The sequence below is a fragment of the Triturus cristatus genome, chromosome 4_2 (assembly GCF_964204655.1).
Source record: "Triturus cristatus chromosome 4_2, aTriCri1.1, whole genome shotgun sequence".
Classification (NCBI taxonomy): Eukaryota; Metazoa; Chordata; class Amphibia; order Caudata; family Salamandridae; genus Triturus; species Triturus cristatus.
Window position 1 is genome coordinate 191,153,804 of NC_140586.1, and position 21,113 is coordinate 191,174,916.

At 46.5% G+C, this 21,113-nt stretch overlaps 1 protein-coding gene across 1 annotated transcript in view; it reads right to left on the reverse strand.

Moving 5' to 3' along the window:
* Window positions 1–21,113, reverse strand: part of LOC146833348 (heme oxygenase 1-like) — a 117,438-nt gene that overhangs the window by 77,394 nt on the left and 18,931 nt on the right. The window contains exon 2 of the mRNA XM_085601105.1: window positions 16,122–16,242. Coding sequence (XP_085457231.1) covers window positions 16,122–16,242 — 121 coding nt within the window. The remainder of the gene's footprint in view (window positions 1–16,121; window positions 16,243–21,113) is intronic.

Genomic DNA, 21,113 nt, shown 5'->3' on the forward strand with positions numbered 1-21,113 from the left:
CAGCTGTGCTTTCTTTCTTTCTAACCATTTTTCTTTCTTTTCAGTCTTATTATTCTTTATTTTTCTTGTGCTTTTCCTCTATTACCCTCTTACATATTTTTGTCATTACCATTGTTTCTTTTTCTTTCTGTACCCCTTTGATGGACCCCCGAGCTTTGCCAAGTGTCTTCTTTCCTTTAATATTTATTACCCTTGGCTTATATCTTGTGACCTGAATGAGAAACTACCTTTACATCGCGAATTTTACATTGCGATACATTCACAACACGGACGTTAGAATGACCGCGTTGTTACAACGCAGTGCCATTACAGCGCAAGTCGTTACAACGACTTGCGCTAGATGGCGCTCTAGACTAAGGAATATTATGATTTACTATTCCAACACCTTCCCTTGGGTTGCACACACTGGAGTTGGAATAGTAAATCATACTAGTTCTAAGTCCAGCGCGCCATCTAGCGCAAGTCGTTGTAACGACTTGCATTGTAATGGCACTGCGTTGTAACAACGCGGTCGTTGTTTGACCGTGTTGTGAATGTATCACGGTGTAAAATCCGCGATGTAAAGGTATATATTCAACCTGAATATCAAAGATAAAAGACAATAAAAAAACAAGTTGTTTTGTTCCTCGCTGAAGCTGGTGTAGCGGGGGATTCCATATGCCCCTGTAATGTGCTATCACAAGCATCATTTATGCATGCTTTTGCAATTCTTGTTAATCAAGGAACTGCATTTTTTAGAATAAATGGCCTCGCAAAATAATTTTTGATATGTAGGATGGCGTAAGATAATGTACTTTGCTATTTTGCTCTCATGCAAAGTGCTGATTTGCAGTTGAGAGAGGGTGAACAGAATAGACTGAGTAATTAAACAATTACTTATGAGAAAACGTCATTACCCCAAAATATAGTCATCCTCGTTCCAGTTATAACCCCTTCATATACCCTCCTCCTCTCAGTCTTTAATATGTGAGGAATTCATAAGCGATGCAAAAACACACTTTGCAGCGACCACAGACGCTATTCGTGTTTATTAACCACAACAATTACTTCATTGCTTATTTCATCACCATTGAGCCAAAGTTACTTACTTAGTATTCATTACGGTCCAGCTATGATGTTGTCGCCTAGATGCAGGCTTGGTCTAATCTATGTTAAGAAAGAAATACTGGAATCAGATGGTTACAGTCTTCCTCAGACCTTATTTAATTGCAAGGCCCTCAACTGGAACGTAATTTGTGATACTTTGTATCTACGTTCGTTTTCTAGCAGCATCTTGTTAAGGCTCAAGACGTTCTCACTTTCTTAACAGGTGTGGCCATTCCTCGGACCAGAGGCCCTCTGAATAAATTAGAATTTAATATCAGATTTCAGGGGCATCTAGAATTTTACATCTTTTCACTCTCTATTTCCCCACTTCCTCTGTTGTCTCCTTTTCTGTTTCACTCACTGTGCAATTAGTATCGCTCACAAAATATAGTTTAAAAAAATGTGTTATCCATAGAACCTTTTCCCTATAAGCTGGGACAGGTAAAATAAATAGGTAAGGAAACGTTAGAAAATAAAGACAAAGGATTAGCTGCTGTACTGAGTTTTTAACCATCACCCAGAAAAGTAGAATGGAATCAGAAAAAAATAACCAAAGTGGGAAGTCTTTTCCTCTCAGTGGTTTGTAGTTGAGTTCCTTCACTTATCGTGAGGTTAGTCTAAGTGGATGTTTTGCAAGTGCAGGATGATACAGGTTTTAATTGCCTCAAGGGTAACCCCTCCATTCCCATATTCGTTGACCCACCTGCAAAAGTAACGCTCCTTCAGGAAGCCGGCCATCCCTCTGGTTTTTGAGGCCATTAAGAGGTACATCAGCTGAGAGCGTTACCGCCCTTATTTGGCGTTGGTGTATGTGTTTCTATCTAGTTCAGGTGCTTCACTTGGATTCAGCATAGGTGACCATATTTTGAGAACCAAAAAACAGAACAGGTCAGTCATAAAAGTTGGACTTTAGTCTTTCATATTACTTTTTTGCCTTTCCTGTCCCGGTTTTTGCATAGCCATGTAAATGGAAATGTATGTGTGTGTGTGTGTGTGTTTGTATATATATTCACTGAAAAATCAAAGGTCAGGGGGACGTTATAGTTAGGTTTAGATTTAAACCTCGAAAAACCTTTGAAATTCATCATAGTTACCTGAGCTAACTGTACCTTACGCCCCACAATGCACTGCTTATGACCTCATATATTACATCACTAATAACATGGTCAGTGACATCACTCATGACATCTCAAATGAAATCACGGATGACATCATCCAGTGAGTATGAATGTTTCGCAAACATTTCTGAGACTTAAAGATACCTACTATGCTACTGCATAACTTAAATTACTATTCTTTCTGTACTACTAATGAGCGTTACTATTTCTAACATATGCCATCGGAGTGGGTGTCTGACTGTCAGTATCAGTTGTTGAGTGGCTGTGTTAGTGTCTGTATTGACCTGTCAGTGGGTGTGTGAGTGGAAGTATAGGTCTGTCAGTGGGTGTGTGACTGGCTTCATAGGTCTGTCAGTGGGTGTGTGAGTGGCTGTATAGGTCTGTGAATGGTGTCTTAGTGAGTTCTGGATGGGTAAGTGGCTGTGTTAGAGGTTGTATGGGTGCGTGAGTGGATGTGGGTGTGTGAGTGGTTGTATGGATGTGTGGATGGGTGTGTCAATTGTGTATTAGTGTGTGAGTGGGTATGTAAGCAGTTGTATCAGTGTGTGTCTTGGTATTTGAGTAACTGTGGGTGTGTGAGTGGGTGTATTAATGGTTGTATGGGTGTGTAAGTGGGTGTGTTACAAGGTTGTGTGAGTGGGTGTTTAAGTAGTTGTAGAGTGGGTGTGTGTTTGTATGGGTTTATAAGTGAGTGTGTGAGTGGGTTTGTGAATGGCTGTATGGGTCTGTGAGTGGGTGTGAGTGGTTGTGTGAGTGGGTGTGTGAGTGGTTGTATGGGTATGTGAGTTGTTGTGTGGGAGTGTTACTTGGTGTGTGAGTGGTTGTGTAAGTGGGTGTGTGAGTGGTTCTGTGGCTGATGTCATTAGTGATGTCATTTGAGATGTTATCGGATAATTGACGTTACAATGCAAACTATTACAACGCATACCTTTACAACATGGTTTTTACATTGCAACTTCTATTACAACGCATACCATTACAACGTAAGCCATTACAATGCATGTTCTATTACAACAACAATTACTATTCTAACACCTCCGGGTGCTTACATCAGGGAAGGTGCTGGTCAGTAAGGGACATGCGTTGTAATGTCATGCATTGTAATGGCATTTGTTGTACTGGAACTTAGGTTGTATTGACTGCATTGTACAGGCATTGCGTTGTAATGCTTGCATTGTAGTGGATGTTTCCAATGTTATCAGTGATATAACTGACAATGTAATATGCGAGGTCATAAGCAGTGTATTTCAGGGGCATAAGTTATAGTTTGCTCAGTTAACTATAACTGCTGAATTTCTATTGTTTTAGGTGGTTAAAATATGTACCTAACTATAACGTCACTCTAACCTTTGTTTTTTTCAGTGAATTTCTAAGGTTTAAAAAAATTATATTTTGTAACTATAACGCCCCTGTACTGTAACATTTGTTTTTTGGGGAATGTCAATGTTTTTTACTATATCACCCTGTAACCTTTGTTTTAGTAAGTGAATTTCACAGTTTAAAAAAAATTGTATTTCCTAACTGTAACCTGCAACCTTGGGGTGTGCAAGTGGCTGTATAGGTTGGAATGGGTGTGTGAGTGACTGTGGGTTTATGAGTGGGTATGTCAGTGGCTGTATGGGTGTGTGAGTAGGTGTGTGAGTCTGTGAGTAGAAGTGAGAGTGTCTGTGTAGGTCTGTGAGTGGGTGCATGAGTTCCTGTGTGGGTCTGTCACTGGGTGTGTTATTTCCTGTATGGGTTTGTTAGTGGGTGTATGAGAGTCTGTGAGTGGGTGTGTGAGTGTCTCTGTGTCTGAGTAGGTGTGCGGATGCCTGAGTGAATCTGTGAATGTGTATGTGTGTCTATGTGTGGATGTGTGAGTCTGAGTGGGTGTGTGAGTACCTGTGTGGGTCTATGAGTGGGCGTGTGAGTGGGTGTGTGAGTCTGAGAGTGGGTGTGTGAGTTACTGAGTGGGTTTGTGAGTGATGCTATTGGTCCATGAATGGGTGTGTGAGTGTCTGTGTGGGTCGGTGAGTGGATGTGTGAGTTACTATGTGGATCTGTCACTGGTGTATCAATGCCTATGTATGTCGGTCTGTGTGGGCCTTTGAGTGGATGTGTGAGTGTCTTTGTGGGTCTGTGAGTGGATGTGTGCATGGCACTATGGGTCTGTGAGTAGGTTTGTTAGTGTCTGTGGCTCTGTGAAAAGGTCAGGGTGTGTGAGTGGGTGTGTGAGTGTTGCTGTAGGTCTGTGTGAGTGTTGCTGTAGGTCTGTGTGGGTGTGTCAGTTCCTGTGTGGGTCTGTGAGTGGGTATGTGAGTGCTTATGTGGGTGCTTGAGTGGGTGTGGGAATGTCTCTGTGGGTCTGTGAGTGGCTGTGTGAATGTCTGTGTGTATCTGTGAATGGTTGTGTGAGTGGGGCTATGGGTCTGTGAGTGGGTGTGTGAGTGTCTGTGGGTCTGTGAGTGGATGGATGAGTTCGTGTGTGGGTCTGTCACTGGGTGTGTGCATGCCTGTATGGGTGTCTGAGTTGGTATGCGATTGTCTGCATGGGTCTGGGAGTATGTGTTAGTGTCTCTGTGGGCCTGTGAGTGTGTGTTTGAGTTCCTGTGTGGATCTGTCACTGAGCGTGTCAATGCCTGTATGTGTCTGTGAATTGTTTTGTGAGTGTCTGTGTGGGTCTGTGATTGTGTGTGTGAGTGATGCTATGGGTTAGTGACTGGGTGTGTGAATTCCTGTGTGGGTCTGTGAGTGGATGTGCGAGTGTCTGTGTGGGTTGAGTGGATGTGTGAGTGTCCTTGGGTCTGTGAGTGGGTATGTGAATGTCTGTGTGTGTCTGTGAATGTGTGTGAGTTTCTGTGTTGGTTTATGAGTGGTTGTATGAGTGTTTGTATGAGTGCATGTGAGTGGGTGTATGTGTGTGTGTGAGTGTCTGTGTGGGTCTGTGAGTGGGTGTTTGAGTGACACTATGGGACAGTGACAGGGTGTTTGAATTCCTGTGTGAGTCTGTGAGTAGGTGTGTGAGTGTCTGTGAATGAGTGTGTGAGTTCCTGTGTGGGTTTGTGAGTGGGTGTATGAGTGCTTGTGTGGGTATGTGAGGAGGTGTGTGAGTGCCTCTGTGAATCTGTGAGTATGTGTGTGAGTACCTGAGTAGATCTGTGCAAGGGTGTTTCAATGCCTGTATGGGCCTGTCATTAGGTGCATCAATGCCTGTATGGGTCTGTGAGTGAATATGCGAGTGCCTGTGTGGATCTGTGAGTGCGTATGTGAGTATCTTTGTGGGTCTGTGAATAGGTGTGTGTGGATCTTTGAGTAGGTGTGTGAGCCACGCTATAGGTCTATGAGTGGGTAAGTGTATGGGTCTGTGAATAGGTGTGTGAGTATCTGTGTGGGTCTGTGAGTGGGTGTGTTAGTGTCTGTGCACTGTAAATTTTAAGCCCTGAGACCCTGCTCTGATCGATAAAATAGTGGTGTGCAACTTTCCTCTCCAGTTGCGGCCGCCAATCACAACATTGCTGTTGGTGGGCAGTTTTGCAAAACATCGCGGAGGGTCCGCTTCCCTAGATTTACATTTTTGTTTTTTGGTTAATAACTTCACAAGAACTGAACTGATTTACGCAAAATTACAAAAATGTCTCTTTCTGGAGCAAGAACCAGCTTTCTGCCACTGTAGGTGTAGATCCGTTCAGCAGTTCAGGCTGAAGTATTGTGAGCAGGTTTTGAGGAAGATATGCACTCTTCAAATGAATATTGAACAATGCCCTGATAAACTGATTCTCTTGAGACTGGTGCAGCTGCAAATTTGGATATTCAGGATAAATCCCACTTGCTGATGAAACTTGATCACCAAATGAACTGCATCTTGTGCATTTGGAAAAGAGGAAGCACAAATGAACTAGTCGTCTAAGTAGGGAAAAATGGTAATCCCCAGAACTGAAGAACCACCCCCACCATAACTAATACCTTAGTAAATAACCTCAGTGATGTTGAGAGGCTAAAAGGTAGAGCTTGAAACTGGTAATACCTTGCTTCCAGGGCGAACCTCAGGAATTCTTGACTTTCCCGATGTATTGGTGCATGAAAGTATGCGTCCAGTAAATCTAGAGTCGACAGGAAATCTCCCTTGTACATTAAGGGAACAATTGATATGAGTGAGATCATTTTGAACGATTCTACCAAATTAAATTTGTTCAGAACTTTTAGTTCATGGTGAACAACTTAAAATGCTTAAGAATCTTACTCTCCTCTGCTGATTTTTAATCATATCATTCAATTTATCCCCAAAGAGTTTTGGGCCAGTAAATGGCAATTTTTGTAATACCAATGTTTGATTAGCATCCAATTTCTAGGGTTTCATCAATAAGATTCTGTAACCTGCTGCAGCACTACTTGCAGAAGAGGAAGGCATTCAAAGACCATCAAATGTTACATCAGACAGGAACTGAGATAATGATTCCATTTGGGGTAACACAGGATTTGGGTATTAATTCTCCGGGAGACAGACATAAAGCTTTTGAAAATCTATCAATAGCACTTGCTAGTTTATGCTGCATATCTCCTGGCCCTGATCTGGAAATGTGATACTGCATGTGATCTTTTCAGAGCTGTTTCCACTTATCTATCTACAACCTGTGGCATCATGAACTACTCAGACACTAGAGAAGATGACGAGGACATAAAAGACAAAATTGTATTCACTTTTGGGGTTTGCTGAATTTTGTCTTCCAAGTTTTCTTATTGCGGAAAAGTGGAAGCCTGCTTTGTTCACTCCTTCAAATCTTTATGAATAATGGGCCAGATGTAGGTAAAGTCAATTTTGCGAGTCCTTAATAGTGATTTTTACCGAATCACTATTAAGTACTCGCAAAATGGAATGTGTGTAGGAATCGCAAAAATAATTGTGATTCCTTAATATTCCTTAATTGCGAATCGCAAATTGAGATACGCAATCATGGTATACCTTCCCATTCATTCTTATGGGCCAAGAGGCCCATGGGAATGAATGGGATTTGTGCACGCAATTTGCGAGTAACCAAAAGGTATTCGCAAGTTGCGTGCGCAGTTTCAAGGGTGCAAGGGTTCCAAAAGGACACCCTGTTGCAGCCCTGAAATGTGCATGTGTGCACCTAAGGGCATGTATGTGTGCCACATGGCACTTTGAAACAAAGCAAAAAAGTGCTTTTTTAAAGGAAATCGCAAAATACCACCAACTTGAAGTTGGTGGTAGTTTGCGATTCCTTAAGGCAATATCGCAATTTGCGATGCCTACTAGCATAGCATTTAGAGAATCGCAAATTGCGATTCTCTAAATGCTTGCGGAAAATAAGGCATCGCAATTTTTGCAAATCCTTATGTTGCGAGTGGGTATTTGCCTACTTACATTGCACACAGCCAAATTGCGATCGCAAACGCCTAAATTCTGCGAATTTCATTGTTTGCGATCGCAATTTGGCTTCCTACATCTGGCCCAATATCCCTTATAACGTTGTGTAGTGGTAAATCATCTGATGTTGATCCACTCTAATGGGGAAAAGACCCTTCACCTCCTTTTACTCTGACTGAAACCCCAAGACTTCTTGGATATGTACCAGCAAATCCTGCAGGTTCTTGCCTCTCACTGTCTTGGTCATCATCGTCCAGATCCGGTCTATGGAATTTGACACTAGGTTAATATTATTATGGCCAGAGAGTCACCAATGTCCCAGGAACACAACCCCTCCCCACAAAACCTCAATGTCAAAGACCAAACTTGAGGCCAGCTCTTTTGGGTTAGGGGTTGCAAGACTCCCGCCATATTTATTTTACATACACACACAAAAAAAATAAACATCAACATTTTTGCACAGTAACCTAGGGTGACCAGTCATCCCGGATTTTCGCAGACAGTTCCGGTATGTCAACGACGGTTCCAGCATTGCAACACTTAAACAAAAAAATACATGCCTCGGCTTTGAAGAGGATCGGGTGAGCATGCACATTTTCCACTGTGCTGTGAAGGGTTACATTTACACTGGCCCTCTCAGCACACCTGGGACAGAGTTCACTTGATCGAAGAGTCTCCTGCTATGCTGCCTGGTCTCAATCATGCAGCACAACAGGTTTTAACGCGGGGTGAATCAGTCTCCACGGAACCCATCACTCAAGACAGGATCACAAACCTCCTGCACTTGTTATAGGAATAAAGCTTCGGGGAGGGAGACTATACTAAAGAGAGAGCAGTGCCAACATTTTGTCCTATTCCTATGTCAATAGTGGCCGTCCCGTTTTTTTGTATTGATAATCTGGTCACCCCACATTAACCATATTGTTTACATCTTGTTTACAAGTGAGATATAGCTTTAACAGAGACTCTAGTACATAGCAGTCAACTAACTATAACTAGTTTGCTCCTGTGCAAACAATAAAACATAACCGTTCCGAGTGAGATCATGACTGGTTCTGCGTCCCTTCCTCTTAAACCACCACGTCGAGAGAATGGGTTCCTCCTTACGGGAGGACCACACCTTCCTTCTCCCATACCCGAACCCGGAGCTCTCCCGTATCGGGAGCTCTTGTGCAGGGGGCGTGGCTGCCCTTTAGGATATCTACCTCTGGCCCCCCCTACACCCAAGTTCCTTGTCCCCCAAGGACTTGTACTAGCTCCCGCCAACTGCGCCTGCGCAGATGGTTGACAGCTAAGGACCACATGTCATCAAGCGCCCCCCGTACCACTGCAACCTTTTTTCAACTTGCTGCCGGTACCCCCTGGAGGGTCCAGTAATGCCAATATTAATTTGGTATAAAAGGATGCCGTAAAGGGACCTGAAATGTCCCCACCAATCATGGACTCACCCACCACAGGTCAGCATAGTTCCCCTACTATCTGCCCCCGTACCATGCCTGTTGGCCTAGCCAGGCCGGAAAGTTCTCCAAAAACATATTATTGCCTTCTTTTAATAAGTGTACCCCACCCTGCAAGAAAAAATGCTCACCCTTCATGCATTCATGAGGTATCAGTGATAAACAAGCTATGTTTAACAACTTAACCGCCTTCCTGTTCAGCCGTTTCACAGACTCATTGAGGGCCCTGACTGATGAACCACATCTGCAACTCATCCCCAGGACCATTTTGGACTATGCTATAATAGCCTTCTGAAATTTCTATGAAAGCCAACACATTTCAGAGACCATCAATTTGAATAAGTCTTTTCGCCCTAGCTCGCCAAGTCATTGCTCCTAAATGCATGATTACAATTCCTAGGAGCGGAAGGCTCCAGGGCACCATTTAGTCAAATGCAGTTCTCAAGTTGGCCAAGCGCTGGACTCTTTGACTGAAAAAGGTCAGCTGATACCTGGCCTTCCTTGCCCGCGTCGCGTAGTCGCCTGCAGAATAAAACAACTTTGCACGCCTCACGTATGAGTGGCCCGACACCAGCACATCTGTAACACCTCTTGCTCCCACATTGACAGGAGGCAATGAAGTATCCAGCAGCCGCATCACCTTATCATGTCTTCACCTGCGTTGGCAGGAGACTACCGTAAAGGATGGGAAAATGTAGAGCCAGGACAATTATAACATGTTTAATCTTACATAGCGCTAGTAAAAGTCAGACGTCCGCCTGCCTATCCGTTGAACTGCTTGTCCAGCCAACCCCATGTCTGCCCCCGTGGTGGCTGCACCAATACAAAATGAATGCGAGCTATACTCTGCTGGATATAAACCCGCTGACACTAGGGACCTACTAAGTACCCAAGCAAATTGGAACCTTGCCATTGACGTTCCTTCCTCATGAAACAATACGGGGCTAACAGCCCCTTGTGCCCACTGTGCCATATAGGCTTCAAGCTTCCCCAGCAGGCAGCAGGCACTCGCTGGGGCCCTGTGAGGCAGTATGTGGTCCGCCTACCCATCTGGTCAGTCTTAGAATAGGTAATGGTGACCGCCAAGAAACCATTTGGCCATTGGATGTCTGCTAGCTGTAAAACCTCACTTCTGTCCTTCTTGTTCTTTGCCACTAGCTCCCCCACCCTTAATGCCCCATATAATGCCAGGAAGAAAGCTGCCCTAAACAAGCAAACCTCAGAAGGTGACCTGCACACTCCCTCAAGGCTGGCCACCAGCTTTAACATTACTATAGAGCACCTAGAATACTGCTTGTATCCCTCCAATCTCTGCCAACTCTTCAGTACCCTTAGCGCCAGGAAAGCTTTTGTCCCATCTTTGTACCCCAGCATCTTCTCAAAAAAGGAAATTGTGACACAGGTCGCCCTTACCCCTCAGTGTCTCAAGGAAAGTGATTACGGACTCAGGTGAAAACTATTCACCCATCCAATTGCTTTCCTGAAACCTGCAATGCGTTTAATATGCCTTCTCATAGGCACACCTTTTCTGCTAGGCTGGCAGCCATGAGGTCTGGTAAGCTGGGGCACCAAGCCGCCATAGCTGATCCGGGAATTGTGAAGGGTACTCAACTGCTTCTGGGTAGTGGTACCTGAAGGTCTGCATCTTAAAACAAGGCAAAACATCTACACCAGGCACGTTTTGATTTAAAATTGACATTCAGCCTCAAACATGGCAGTATGATTTCCTTCAGCAGTCTCTTACGCTTGGCCATATTGTGAGGGCCAGCATGATGGAAAAGAGCGCCAAGAAGCCAATGTTTGCCACCAAACAAGACTCAACCTAATCTCACGGCCACCGAGTGCACACCAGGATGCACCCAAAATGGCGCAAAACCAACACTGCCTGCAGTATCTGTAAACAAGCCCTACTCCCCATTAGTTCTAGATGGGCTTGGCTATACTACTGCACCCTTGAAATCCTTCTGAAATGCCTCCCAGATTCTCATACCCTGCCTGACTTTGCAATACAACCTAGTAAGATGATGCCTCAACTTCAGGCCAGACATGGCCTGCACGATTGACCTGGAGAATGGGCAGCCCATGGGTATGATATGGGGAGCAAAATTAATTTGCACCACTACTACCTGCAACAGATGCAATGTCTCTTTTTTGGCAACTAGACACTCCTTTAATGCACTTGCAAACGCCTTGACTTTTCCCGTGGAAACCTAGACACTCCTGCCTTGGAATCCAACTCTATCCTAAAATGTAATTGTTGTAGCTGGCCCGCACGTCTTTGCTTGTGCTAGGGGTACTCCAAACATTCCCATCAATTCTTGGACAGAGTCCAAAGCCTTCCCACGTTCTGCTGTGCCCGGAGCACCCAGTACAGGAAATCCTCCAAATAATGCAGTGCCTACCTGTGCCCCGATGTCTGCTGGAATACCCACTCCAAGGAAGTGCTACACCTCTCTAAGTAAGCACAGGAGACTGAACAGCCCATGGGCATACATTTGTCTAAATAGAAGGCACCCGGAAATTGGATGCCCAGTAAATGAAAGTCATCAGGATGTGCTGGTAGTGGCCTAAAAGCGGATTCGATGTCAGCCTTTGCTAACAATGTCCCAGGTTCCAGCTCCTGGCGCATTACAATTGCCTGGCCTAGCGAGGCGTACCTGACTGAGCATAGTGTTCATCAATGGCCTCGTTGACAGACTGACCTGTAGACGCTGACAAATTATGAATTAAGTGACTCTCCCCTGAATCTTTCTTCACAACCCTTAATGGGGAACACACAAAATTCTCTGGCGGGATCGAATCAAATGGACCTGCTACCCTCCCCAGCTTCATCTCCTTCTCGATCAATGTCCTGGCAATGCTAGGATTAGCTCTCAGTGACTGCTATTTTTACAATAGGTTACACCCACATAGCGTTCAGCCGGGATTCTTAAACCATTCCTAAAACCTTCATACAAAGATTGCGCTGCCACAGTGTTGCTGTGAACATTCACCGATGTCACCATTGCTTGCCAGGTAACCGGGTAGGGGACTTTGACCAATAGTGGTTGTTCATCCTTGTGTTTTGGGACACCCTTCCTTGGACTCCGGGTGTGAAGGAAGGTCGCAGAAAAAACAGCAATGCCTGAATTTGCACATTCCTGGGGCTCTGGAGTGAGATCAAAAAATTGAAATCCCAGCATGACCCCTTCTTTGCTTCCCCCATATTAGCATCTACCCCCGAGCCACCCAAAAGGGCTGGCTTGGGGCAGCCTCTGGGCTTTGCTGCTTTATGAAGTGCAGCCAAGTGACTGTTCACAACAATTTGGTCCCATGCCAGCGTGGTCCTAGTGGCCTTTATTCTCCTAAACTCCTTGTCATCGTTCCTCCAAGCGATGCCACCAAACTCATCATACTAGCTTATTCTGATATCACGCCAATTGTGCCTCTAGGTTGGGGAACCTCTCAGCCATGATTGCCTGGAAAATCATGTAGCCCTTGACCCAATTCAAAAGTGTCTCCTCAACCCTCTTCTTGTCTGGACAATGTCCATAATCCCTAGAATGGGAGCACTCCTTCCACTGTTTGCTCGCCTCCCGCTCGGGCCTGTCAACAATTAACTCACACATATCCACATAGATGCCCTTCCATATCTTCTACTTCACCTCTGCCAGCACGTGCCTGCCCAACTAATCGTGCTTAGAACACAATTCTCCCAAACCAATACTCAGCAATGGTGCAAACGTACCTACCGGCGTTGCCTCCTTGAAAAGTAGAAAGTGGTAGGGCCCCGACTGCCGCCAGTACTGCCTGTGCCACACTGCCTGTGTGTGAAGTAACAGCCACTACCGATCCTTGACCATCTGAAAGGTCAATACAAACACACTAGCCGCTCCTACAGGTGAGCTTACCACTCCCACCTATCCTTGCATACCTTGTCCGCCTAAACTTTCCAGATTGGCCACCAGCCTCTTTGCCCTTTCAACATTATCACCCTCCACTACAACTGCCAGCGCCCCCTATCAGGAGTACAGACATCCGTACCTTTGATAGTCAAGGCAAAACACTAGCTGAGTTCACAACCACATTTGGCTGGACCAGCAGGTGACTGGACCGCGCCACCTGCTGGCGTAACACCAATGGCCATGCAACTATTGCCGTTCTGAACAATTCTGTTGTTTGTCGTCAGGACTACAACAGCATGTGAGCCACCCTGACCTTCACCACCACCTGACCTCCATCCTCCTCTGCATCTCCACTTGAGCCGCTTGCTCCGTAGGCTGCCCTGTGGGCTCTATGGGTGCAAGAGAGCCAGAATCTCATCCATCGCATCCATCCTACGTATTAATGCATTTATGTCCACTTCAGTACGTGCGCTTGGCACCCTTCTTAACTCCACCTGGCATCCCTTCATGGATACTAGATTTTACCCCACGCATTGCAATTTACCCCTTGCCAATAGCGACCCTGGAGCCAGCAAAACTAAAACAAGCACACAAGGACAAGCAGAAAATTACTACTGTCAAGGAATGACTCTGAGCTGAAGCCAGAACATTTGTGGGGCACTCCAGGGAGCTATAAAAGAAATGTATCCCCCTATGGTGTAACGACCCCTTTTACATAGAGCAGTCTTCAGCCCAGTAAACAGGCAGGACCTTTTGAATTAGTATATGTCCGCCTGTTCCTTCATTTGTTACACAAGGACTGGTGTCCTCTAAAGATTTTTGAAGGCAATTGACATTTCACATGGTGTTCATGTTTTGTTTATGTGTTTATTGAGTATTTTGTGTTTTGATTTATATGTATTTTTGGTGATAAATGTGTTACATCTGTGTCTCTTTTAAAGACATAACGAAATGTTCTCATGCATAATATTTTGAAATTGAAAAATAATGTCAAAATAAACTATGCATACTTAGGATTTATTGGCTAGGTGTTGCTAAATAATTGTTCAACAACCTATCTGGTCATCTTCCTGTTTCCCAGGAATATTCACTAAGCGCTCCAATTATTTAAAAAACATTAATACAACACTTTGTTGCCCACGGATTCATTAAGCACTCCATTTTTTAAAAAATTACCTTAAACACTGTCGCCCATGGGGTACTTGAACCCTTGTACTAGAAGAGCCTGTGATGCCAAATGCACATGCCTTGCCTCTCAAATCTCCTAGACTGCCCACTTGGAAAAAACACACTGTAGCTATGCAATTTCAAAGAGTTAAGGTAACAATAGCGCCTAAAAGCACATATCGGCAGTCGTGGTGATCTGGTCGTGCGAGACCAGGTGAAAGTCACAACTTCAGGCTGACCACGATAGAGCGCAGGCCAGATACAGGGAGAAGGTTAGTCCAGCTGAAAAAGTTGCCATCTCAAAGTCTGGTGCGAAAACTCCAGTTCGCAGTGGAGGGGGCCACGAGGAGCAGGGAGAGCGTTGCAAATGGTAGATGCTGTAGCTCGAAGACCCTGTCGGGGATCGTGGATAGTCAATGCTGAAGTGTTGCGTTGGCCGTCACCGCGGTCTGTTGATGCTGTAGCACGAAGTGCAGATCTTGCATTGCTGATCGTCGCTGGCGGTTGCTGTGGCGTGAAGAGTTGAGTTCACCTGAGTTTCGCATCAGCGTGGGCAGGAAGATCTTAGTGCAAACGGGCCTGTTTGCTGTACCGAAGAGCCCAAAACTTCAGGATTTCTCGTTTTTCTTCCAGAAGGAGCTCACTAATGCCCTGGACCTGGGAGTTATCTGTTCAGGATCACAAATGCACTCCAGCAGAGGCCAGCAGAGCTCAGGCAGGTCCACGCAGGTTCAGTGCAGCAGGTCAGCTGGGCAGTTACATGGGGGGCCTCTGGAGCTTGTTGCGTCCCTGTAGCTCAGAACAGGAGGCCTGGTAACTAGCCCTTAGAGTTACTTAGGAAGCCTCGGATCAAGGGCGCAGGTCCAGTCTTCCTTGTCAGAGTAGGGGAGGCCTCAAGCAGCAGGGCAGTCCTGTGCCAGCAGGGCAGTGCTTCTTCTGCAGTGTCAACAGTTCCAGGCGTGTACTGAAGAGTGAGTCTGAGGGTCCTAGTTTTATCCCTAGTGCTCGCTTTGGAATGGGAGAAGCTTCTGGAATTTTCCCCCCAAAGAGGTGTCTGGAATATCCTGCTTTCCTGCTCTGGCCCAGGATGTCTGGAGTCACAATGGCCTAGTGTGAAGTTCTTTGTGTGTGTGCAGAGGCACAGTCTTTGAAGTGAAAGTATCACAGGTGACAACTCTTCCCTTCTCATTATGTGAGGATGGTCCATCCTGCCAACACCCAGTCCCTATATTGTATGGCAGTCTGGGAGGAATACATAAAGGACCAGCTGCCAACTATACCTAGATATGTGACCCAGGAAACAGACATCAGGCACCAAATGGTAAGAACAAGAAAATCTCAGCTTTCTAAAAGTGGCATCTTCAGAATTGTGACTTAAAACCCGACTTTACCTTAAAGAGGGTTTTAAATTACAAATCATTTGAATGTAAACATGACATTTTTACCTGTTCTCAATCAAAAGTTATCACTTGTAATAAAGTAACCCAAAGTTATCTTATGGATGAGATAGGCCTCAAAGTTGTGAACAATGATTTTGTAAGGTTTTCACTACCAGGAAGTGTGAAACTTAAAAGTACATGTCCAACTTTTTAAATACATTGCACCCTGCCCTATGGGCTGTTGGGGGCCTACCCTAGGGGTTACATATATGTATCAAAAAAGGAATTTTAGGCTAGGCGAAAGGTTTATTTTCCAGGTTGGTTTGGCAGTTTAGAACTGTAAACAAACTGCAAATGTAGGCCTGAGACTAGTTTGAAAAGGCTACTTAAGAGTTTGTCACAATAAGTGGTGCAGGCCCACTAGTAGCAATTAATTTACAGGCCCTGGGCACATGTAGTAACTCTATACTAGTAAATTAAATGTGCCAATTTGGCGTAAGCCAATTTTACTATGTTTAATGGCGAGAACATAAGGACTTTTGCACTGGTTAGAAGTGATAAAGTGAACAGATTCCTAGTGGCTGATAAAAAGGGGTTAAAAAAAATAGGAGGGGTAAAGGCAAATAGTTTGGGTGTGGCCATGTGGAGAGGGCCAGGTCCAACAGTACCTTAAATTCATCTAGTGAGAGCTGCCTTTTGAGGAAGTTTTTCATGAACTCGGTGTCCTGTGCTTGCTTGTGCACTTCAATTATCGCCTCTTTTAGGGCTTCGGACAGGTCACCCACGGCACTAAGGAGAGAGAAGAGTTTAAAGGTTACGATGTTGAGGGTGCATGTGATGTTACACTACTCTCTGTTGCATGTGAATTGTGAGGCTGAATGTCCTATTACTTACCGGTAATCTTCATTACTCCTGGTCCCGTTGTCCTCGTCCCATTCATTAAAACAAGTGAGATAATCCTATCTCACCAACAGAAAAAAAGAAAGAAAGAATGCTGGCTATACCCCACCGCCTCCAACCGAGAGTACATAAACGTACTATACCCAGCATTCCCTCTGGACAACCAAGCCACAGATGAAGGCGGCAAGTCCGGGAGGGAGGGAGGGAAGATATGAATGGGACGAGGACATCGGGACCAAGAGTAATGAAGATTACCGGTAAGTAATAGGACATTACCCCCAGGTCCTTCCTGTCCTTGTCCCATTCATTAAAACAAGTAAGAATACCCAAGCAACAACCGGCATTCATCAAACAACAAACCACCCGTACACAATGCAATCAGAAACACCCAGTGATTTCCTGGAGCAGACAGAAATTCAGGAGCACACAGCATAAAGTACCCCCAAACCAGAATCAGCATCGTCCCCCAGCACATTCTGGATGCAATAATGCCTCACAAAAGAAAGTATTAGCAGATGGCCAGATAGCAGCCCTACAGATTTCAGACAGGGACACCCGCTGTACCTCAGCCCAGGAGGCTGTCTCCCTTTGGGTAGAATGCCCCTGCACACCCACTGGAGGATGGGAACCCGAAAGAGAGTAGGCCAACATAATGACCTGCTTCAGCAAGTGACCAACAGAAGAAGAAGCCTTCCTCCCACGAGAGAAAACCCCGAAAGACACAAATAGGGAGTTGTACTTTCGAAAAGGACGTGTGTGATCCAGATAGATACGCAAAGCCCTGCAAACACCAAGCAAAGACAAGGAAGGACATGGCCAGACGCCTGATCAGAGCACAAAGCAGGCAACACCAACGCCTGGGAACGATGGAACTGAGAAGGAACCTTGGGAAAAAATGAGAAATCCATCCGAAGGACCACCCCAACCTCCGAAAAGGACAAAAAGCCTCACAGGCCTTCAAAGCCCCCAACTCCCCAAGGCGCCTGCCCGAAGTAATGGCCACCAAAAAGACCACCTTCAAAGTCACAATCTTGATGTCCACCTCTGCCAAAGGCTCAAAGGGAGAGGCCACCAAAGTGCGTAACACCAATAGGAGGTCCCAAAAAGGAAACGAGGGGCGCACCACAGGACGGGCCAAAGAAAAACTCTGCAGCAACCTAGAGACCAAGTCATCCACATCCAACAAATTTCCCCAAGGGGAACAAAAAGCCTTAATCGCTGCCCACTGAGCCCCTAAAGTAGAAACAGACAACTGTTTCTCAAACCCCTCCCAGAGAAATTGCAGGCACTGTACAATCCGGGGGGACAAGGACAGACCATGACACCATGCTGGAAATTCCTCCAATGCTGACCACAGGACCGGAGAGCAGAAGGCTTCTGGGACTGTGGCAGAGCCAACGCTAAATGCTCGGGGAGACCCTGATGCCGCCGCCCCTGCCTCTCAACCTCCAAACCGACAGCCGCGGGAGGGACAGCATTGGGGGTGACTGTAGGGGAGATAGATAGTACGGGAGTAACCAAGGACCCGAACAGCCAACAGCTGCAGAGTGGGAAACCAAGACCAGCGATGCCAAATAGGGACCACCACCACCACCTCCCGAGACCCCATCATCAAGCGAGCCAAAAACTGGGGGATCAAGACAAGGGGCTGGAAGGCATACAACAGGCGCGATGGCCAAGGGGTTGGTCAGGGCATCCACCCCCGAGCCCCCTCCTGACGGACCCGGGGGCAAAAGCGAGGAAACTGAGCATTGTGCCGGGAAGCAAAGAGGTCGAGAAAGGGAAGACCAAACCTCCTGTACTCCAGCCGAAAGGCCTCTGGAGTCATAGACAACTCCTGTGAGGTTGGGAAATATTGACTTTGGGCATCTGCCACCCCACTGTCCACACCCCGGATATGGACCGCTGACAGAGACAGCAGATGCACCTCTGCCCACAAAACAATGGAATCACCACTGCATTCAGGGACCTCGACTGGATTCCCCCCTGATGATTCAGATAAGCCACCGTCAGCATGTTGTCGGAATGCATCACCACATTACAATCCAACAACAGGTCACGGAACCCTATGACAGCCAGGGGCAGAGCCGTCAACTCCCATCAATTCAAAGAACGCCTTCCCTCCAGGAGGGACCAACGACCCTGAAGCGAACCGGACTCCAACGTCACCTCCCACCCGAAAGCACTGGCATCCATCATCAGAACCACCAGAGGAGAGGGCTGCAAAGGTATACCCCTGGAGAGATTGGTTGACACCGTCCACCAGCGCAGGGCAGGGAGGATAGAAAGAGACACCAGAGGGCCATATTGGGAGACAAAGGGCCAACAGATGTAACCACAGAGGCCGGAGATGAAACCTTGCCCAAGACACCATGAATACTGCCACAGCCGTGAGACCCAGAAGCCACAAGCAGAGACGGACCGGGAAGGAACATCCCACCAGGAACTGACGAGCAAGGGAACTCAATGTCACCTCCCGAGAGACAGGTAGGAGCACTCGGTTCAGATCGGTGCGAAAGCGCACCCCAATGAACGTCGAGTCCTGCAAGGGCTCCAGTTGACACTTGGACAGGTTCAGTAGAAACCCATGAGCCCGCAATGCAGAACATACCAACTCCTGATCCATCAACAACTGATCCCGAGATGGAGCATGGATCAGCCAATCGTCCAGGTATGGGTAGATAAGGACACCCTGAAGATGGAAAGGTGCCACCAATGGCGCCATCACCTTGGTGAACACCCTCGGGCCAACCCCAGGCCGAAAGGCAGAAGAAGAAACTGATAATGACTGCCAGAAGGCAAAACTTCAGGAACCTGTGAGAGCTGTGGTGAACCGGGACATGATAGTATGCGTCCTGAAGATCCAGGGTGCACAAAAAATGACCCAGTAGAACCAAAGGAATCACCCGTTGAAGACTCTTCATTTCGAAGGGCAGATTTAACAGAAATTTGTTCAGAGCCTTTAATTGCAGCACCAGAAGAAACTCCCCTGTCACTTTGGGCACAAGAAAAATCAGGGAGTGAAACCCCCTCTCCATCTCCAGAAGAGGAACCTCCTGAATCGCCCCCTTCACCAAGAGAGACTGGATCCCCAGAGACAGTTCGGACTGCTTGGTCAGACAAGATGGCCAGGGAGTCGGATGAACCCCTGAATCCAGAGGAGTCTACAAAAACTCTGAGATATTCCAGGTGTACAGTGCCCAGCACCCACACTTCTGAACAGGACTGCACCCAAGCTGGGAGAAAGAACTGAAGCCGACCTCCGACCAACAATCCGGGATTGGCATCCAGATTGCCAAAAACGAGGTTTCAGAGGGGAGGGACTTAGCTTTCCAGTGCCGACCCCTACCAGATGAAAACCTCCCATGTCCTCTAGAAAACTGCCTCTGAGAGGGGGGACGAAAGAAGGATTTAAGCCTAGAAGAGACAGCTGCAGTGGAGGAATGTTTGAAGGGGTGGGGGTGCTTCTTCTCCTTAAAAGGTTTGTGCATCTTGCCCTCCAATTCCTTATCAAACAACATAATTCCCTGAAAAGGCAAGCGCAAGGCAGAAGACTTCTGGGCTGAATCGGTCTTCCAGTCCTTCAGAACCAGATTGTGGCGGGCCGCCACACCAGCCCCCCCCAAAAAGGGCCGAAGCCCTCATCACAACAAAGGACTCATCAGAAAGGAACTCCACCTGCTGCTAGATATGCTCCAAAAGACCAGAACAGTCAGAAGTATCATCCAGCGACTGATACAGGGCCTTGATATCCAAAATGAGCGACTGGTCAACATAAGCCCCATAAAATGCCTGCCCTCAGCCCTAGATGGGAACCAGAATAGACCTTCCGAAGGGAAGCATCCACCTTCCTATCCACAGGATCCCTTATCACTGTATCCTCTGCCAAAGAAGTACGACCCCCCAGACTCGCTACAAAATAATCAATAGGAATCGAGCCTGGCAATTCCTTCAACATATCCTGAAGAGGGTAAAGTTTAGCCATGAATCTGGGAAGCATGATAAGATCAGTGTCCTTCCATTTCCTTTTCCGCACCTCATGGATGAAGGGATGGACCGGCACATCCACCGCAGCTGAACTCTGAAACTGGTGCAGCAACGAACCACCTGAAGTGATAGGGGAATCATCGCAAGGAAACCTCCTGTTGGACTTGACATGCTTCAGCCAGTCCGGCAACATCTCTTTATCAATGTATTTACCCTTATGCTCCTCACCCCCGTTCAATCCTCCTCAGAGTCAGAAGAATGAGAAAGATGAACAGAAAGAGAGCTCTTGGAATGTCCCCCCAGCCCCCATTTCTTGCAATGTCTCCTTAATCAAATGTTTGATCCTGGTATCATCACCTTCCATGCGGCATTTGGACCGCACCGGAGAAGGAGAGGAAGAAGACTCTGAATAGGAAGAGGATAAGCACTCAACATGATTGCGCTCCCTGGAATGCTTCCCAATGCCGCCAGCACCAGGATGCCACCAGGACTTAACAGGATCAGGTAGACTCAGAGCGCTCCTCAATCAGGCACCAACCAGCCAGATCCATCTCAAGTGCCCCCTTCTTGTTAGAGCAGACAAACTCACGTGATAAGAGGAAGGACAGTCCCCAACCTGGATAAAAGCAAGTCAACAGTTCAAAATTGCACCTAAGACCTGGGAATTGAACCAGGGAACTCCACAACAGGGTAATATACACCCAACATAGAGAGACAACATGCAGTCGCGGATGGTGGGGTGGGTGGGGGCTCGCGCTAGTGTTCACGTGGGA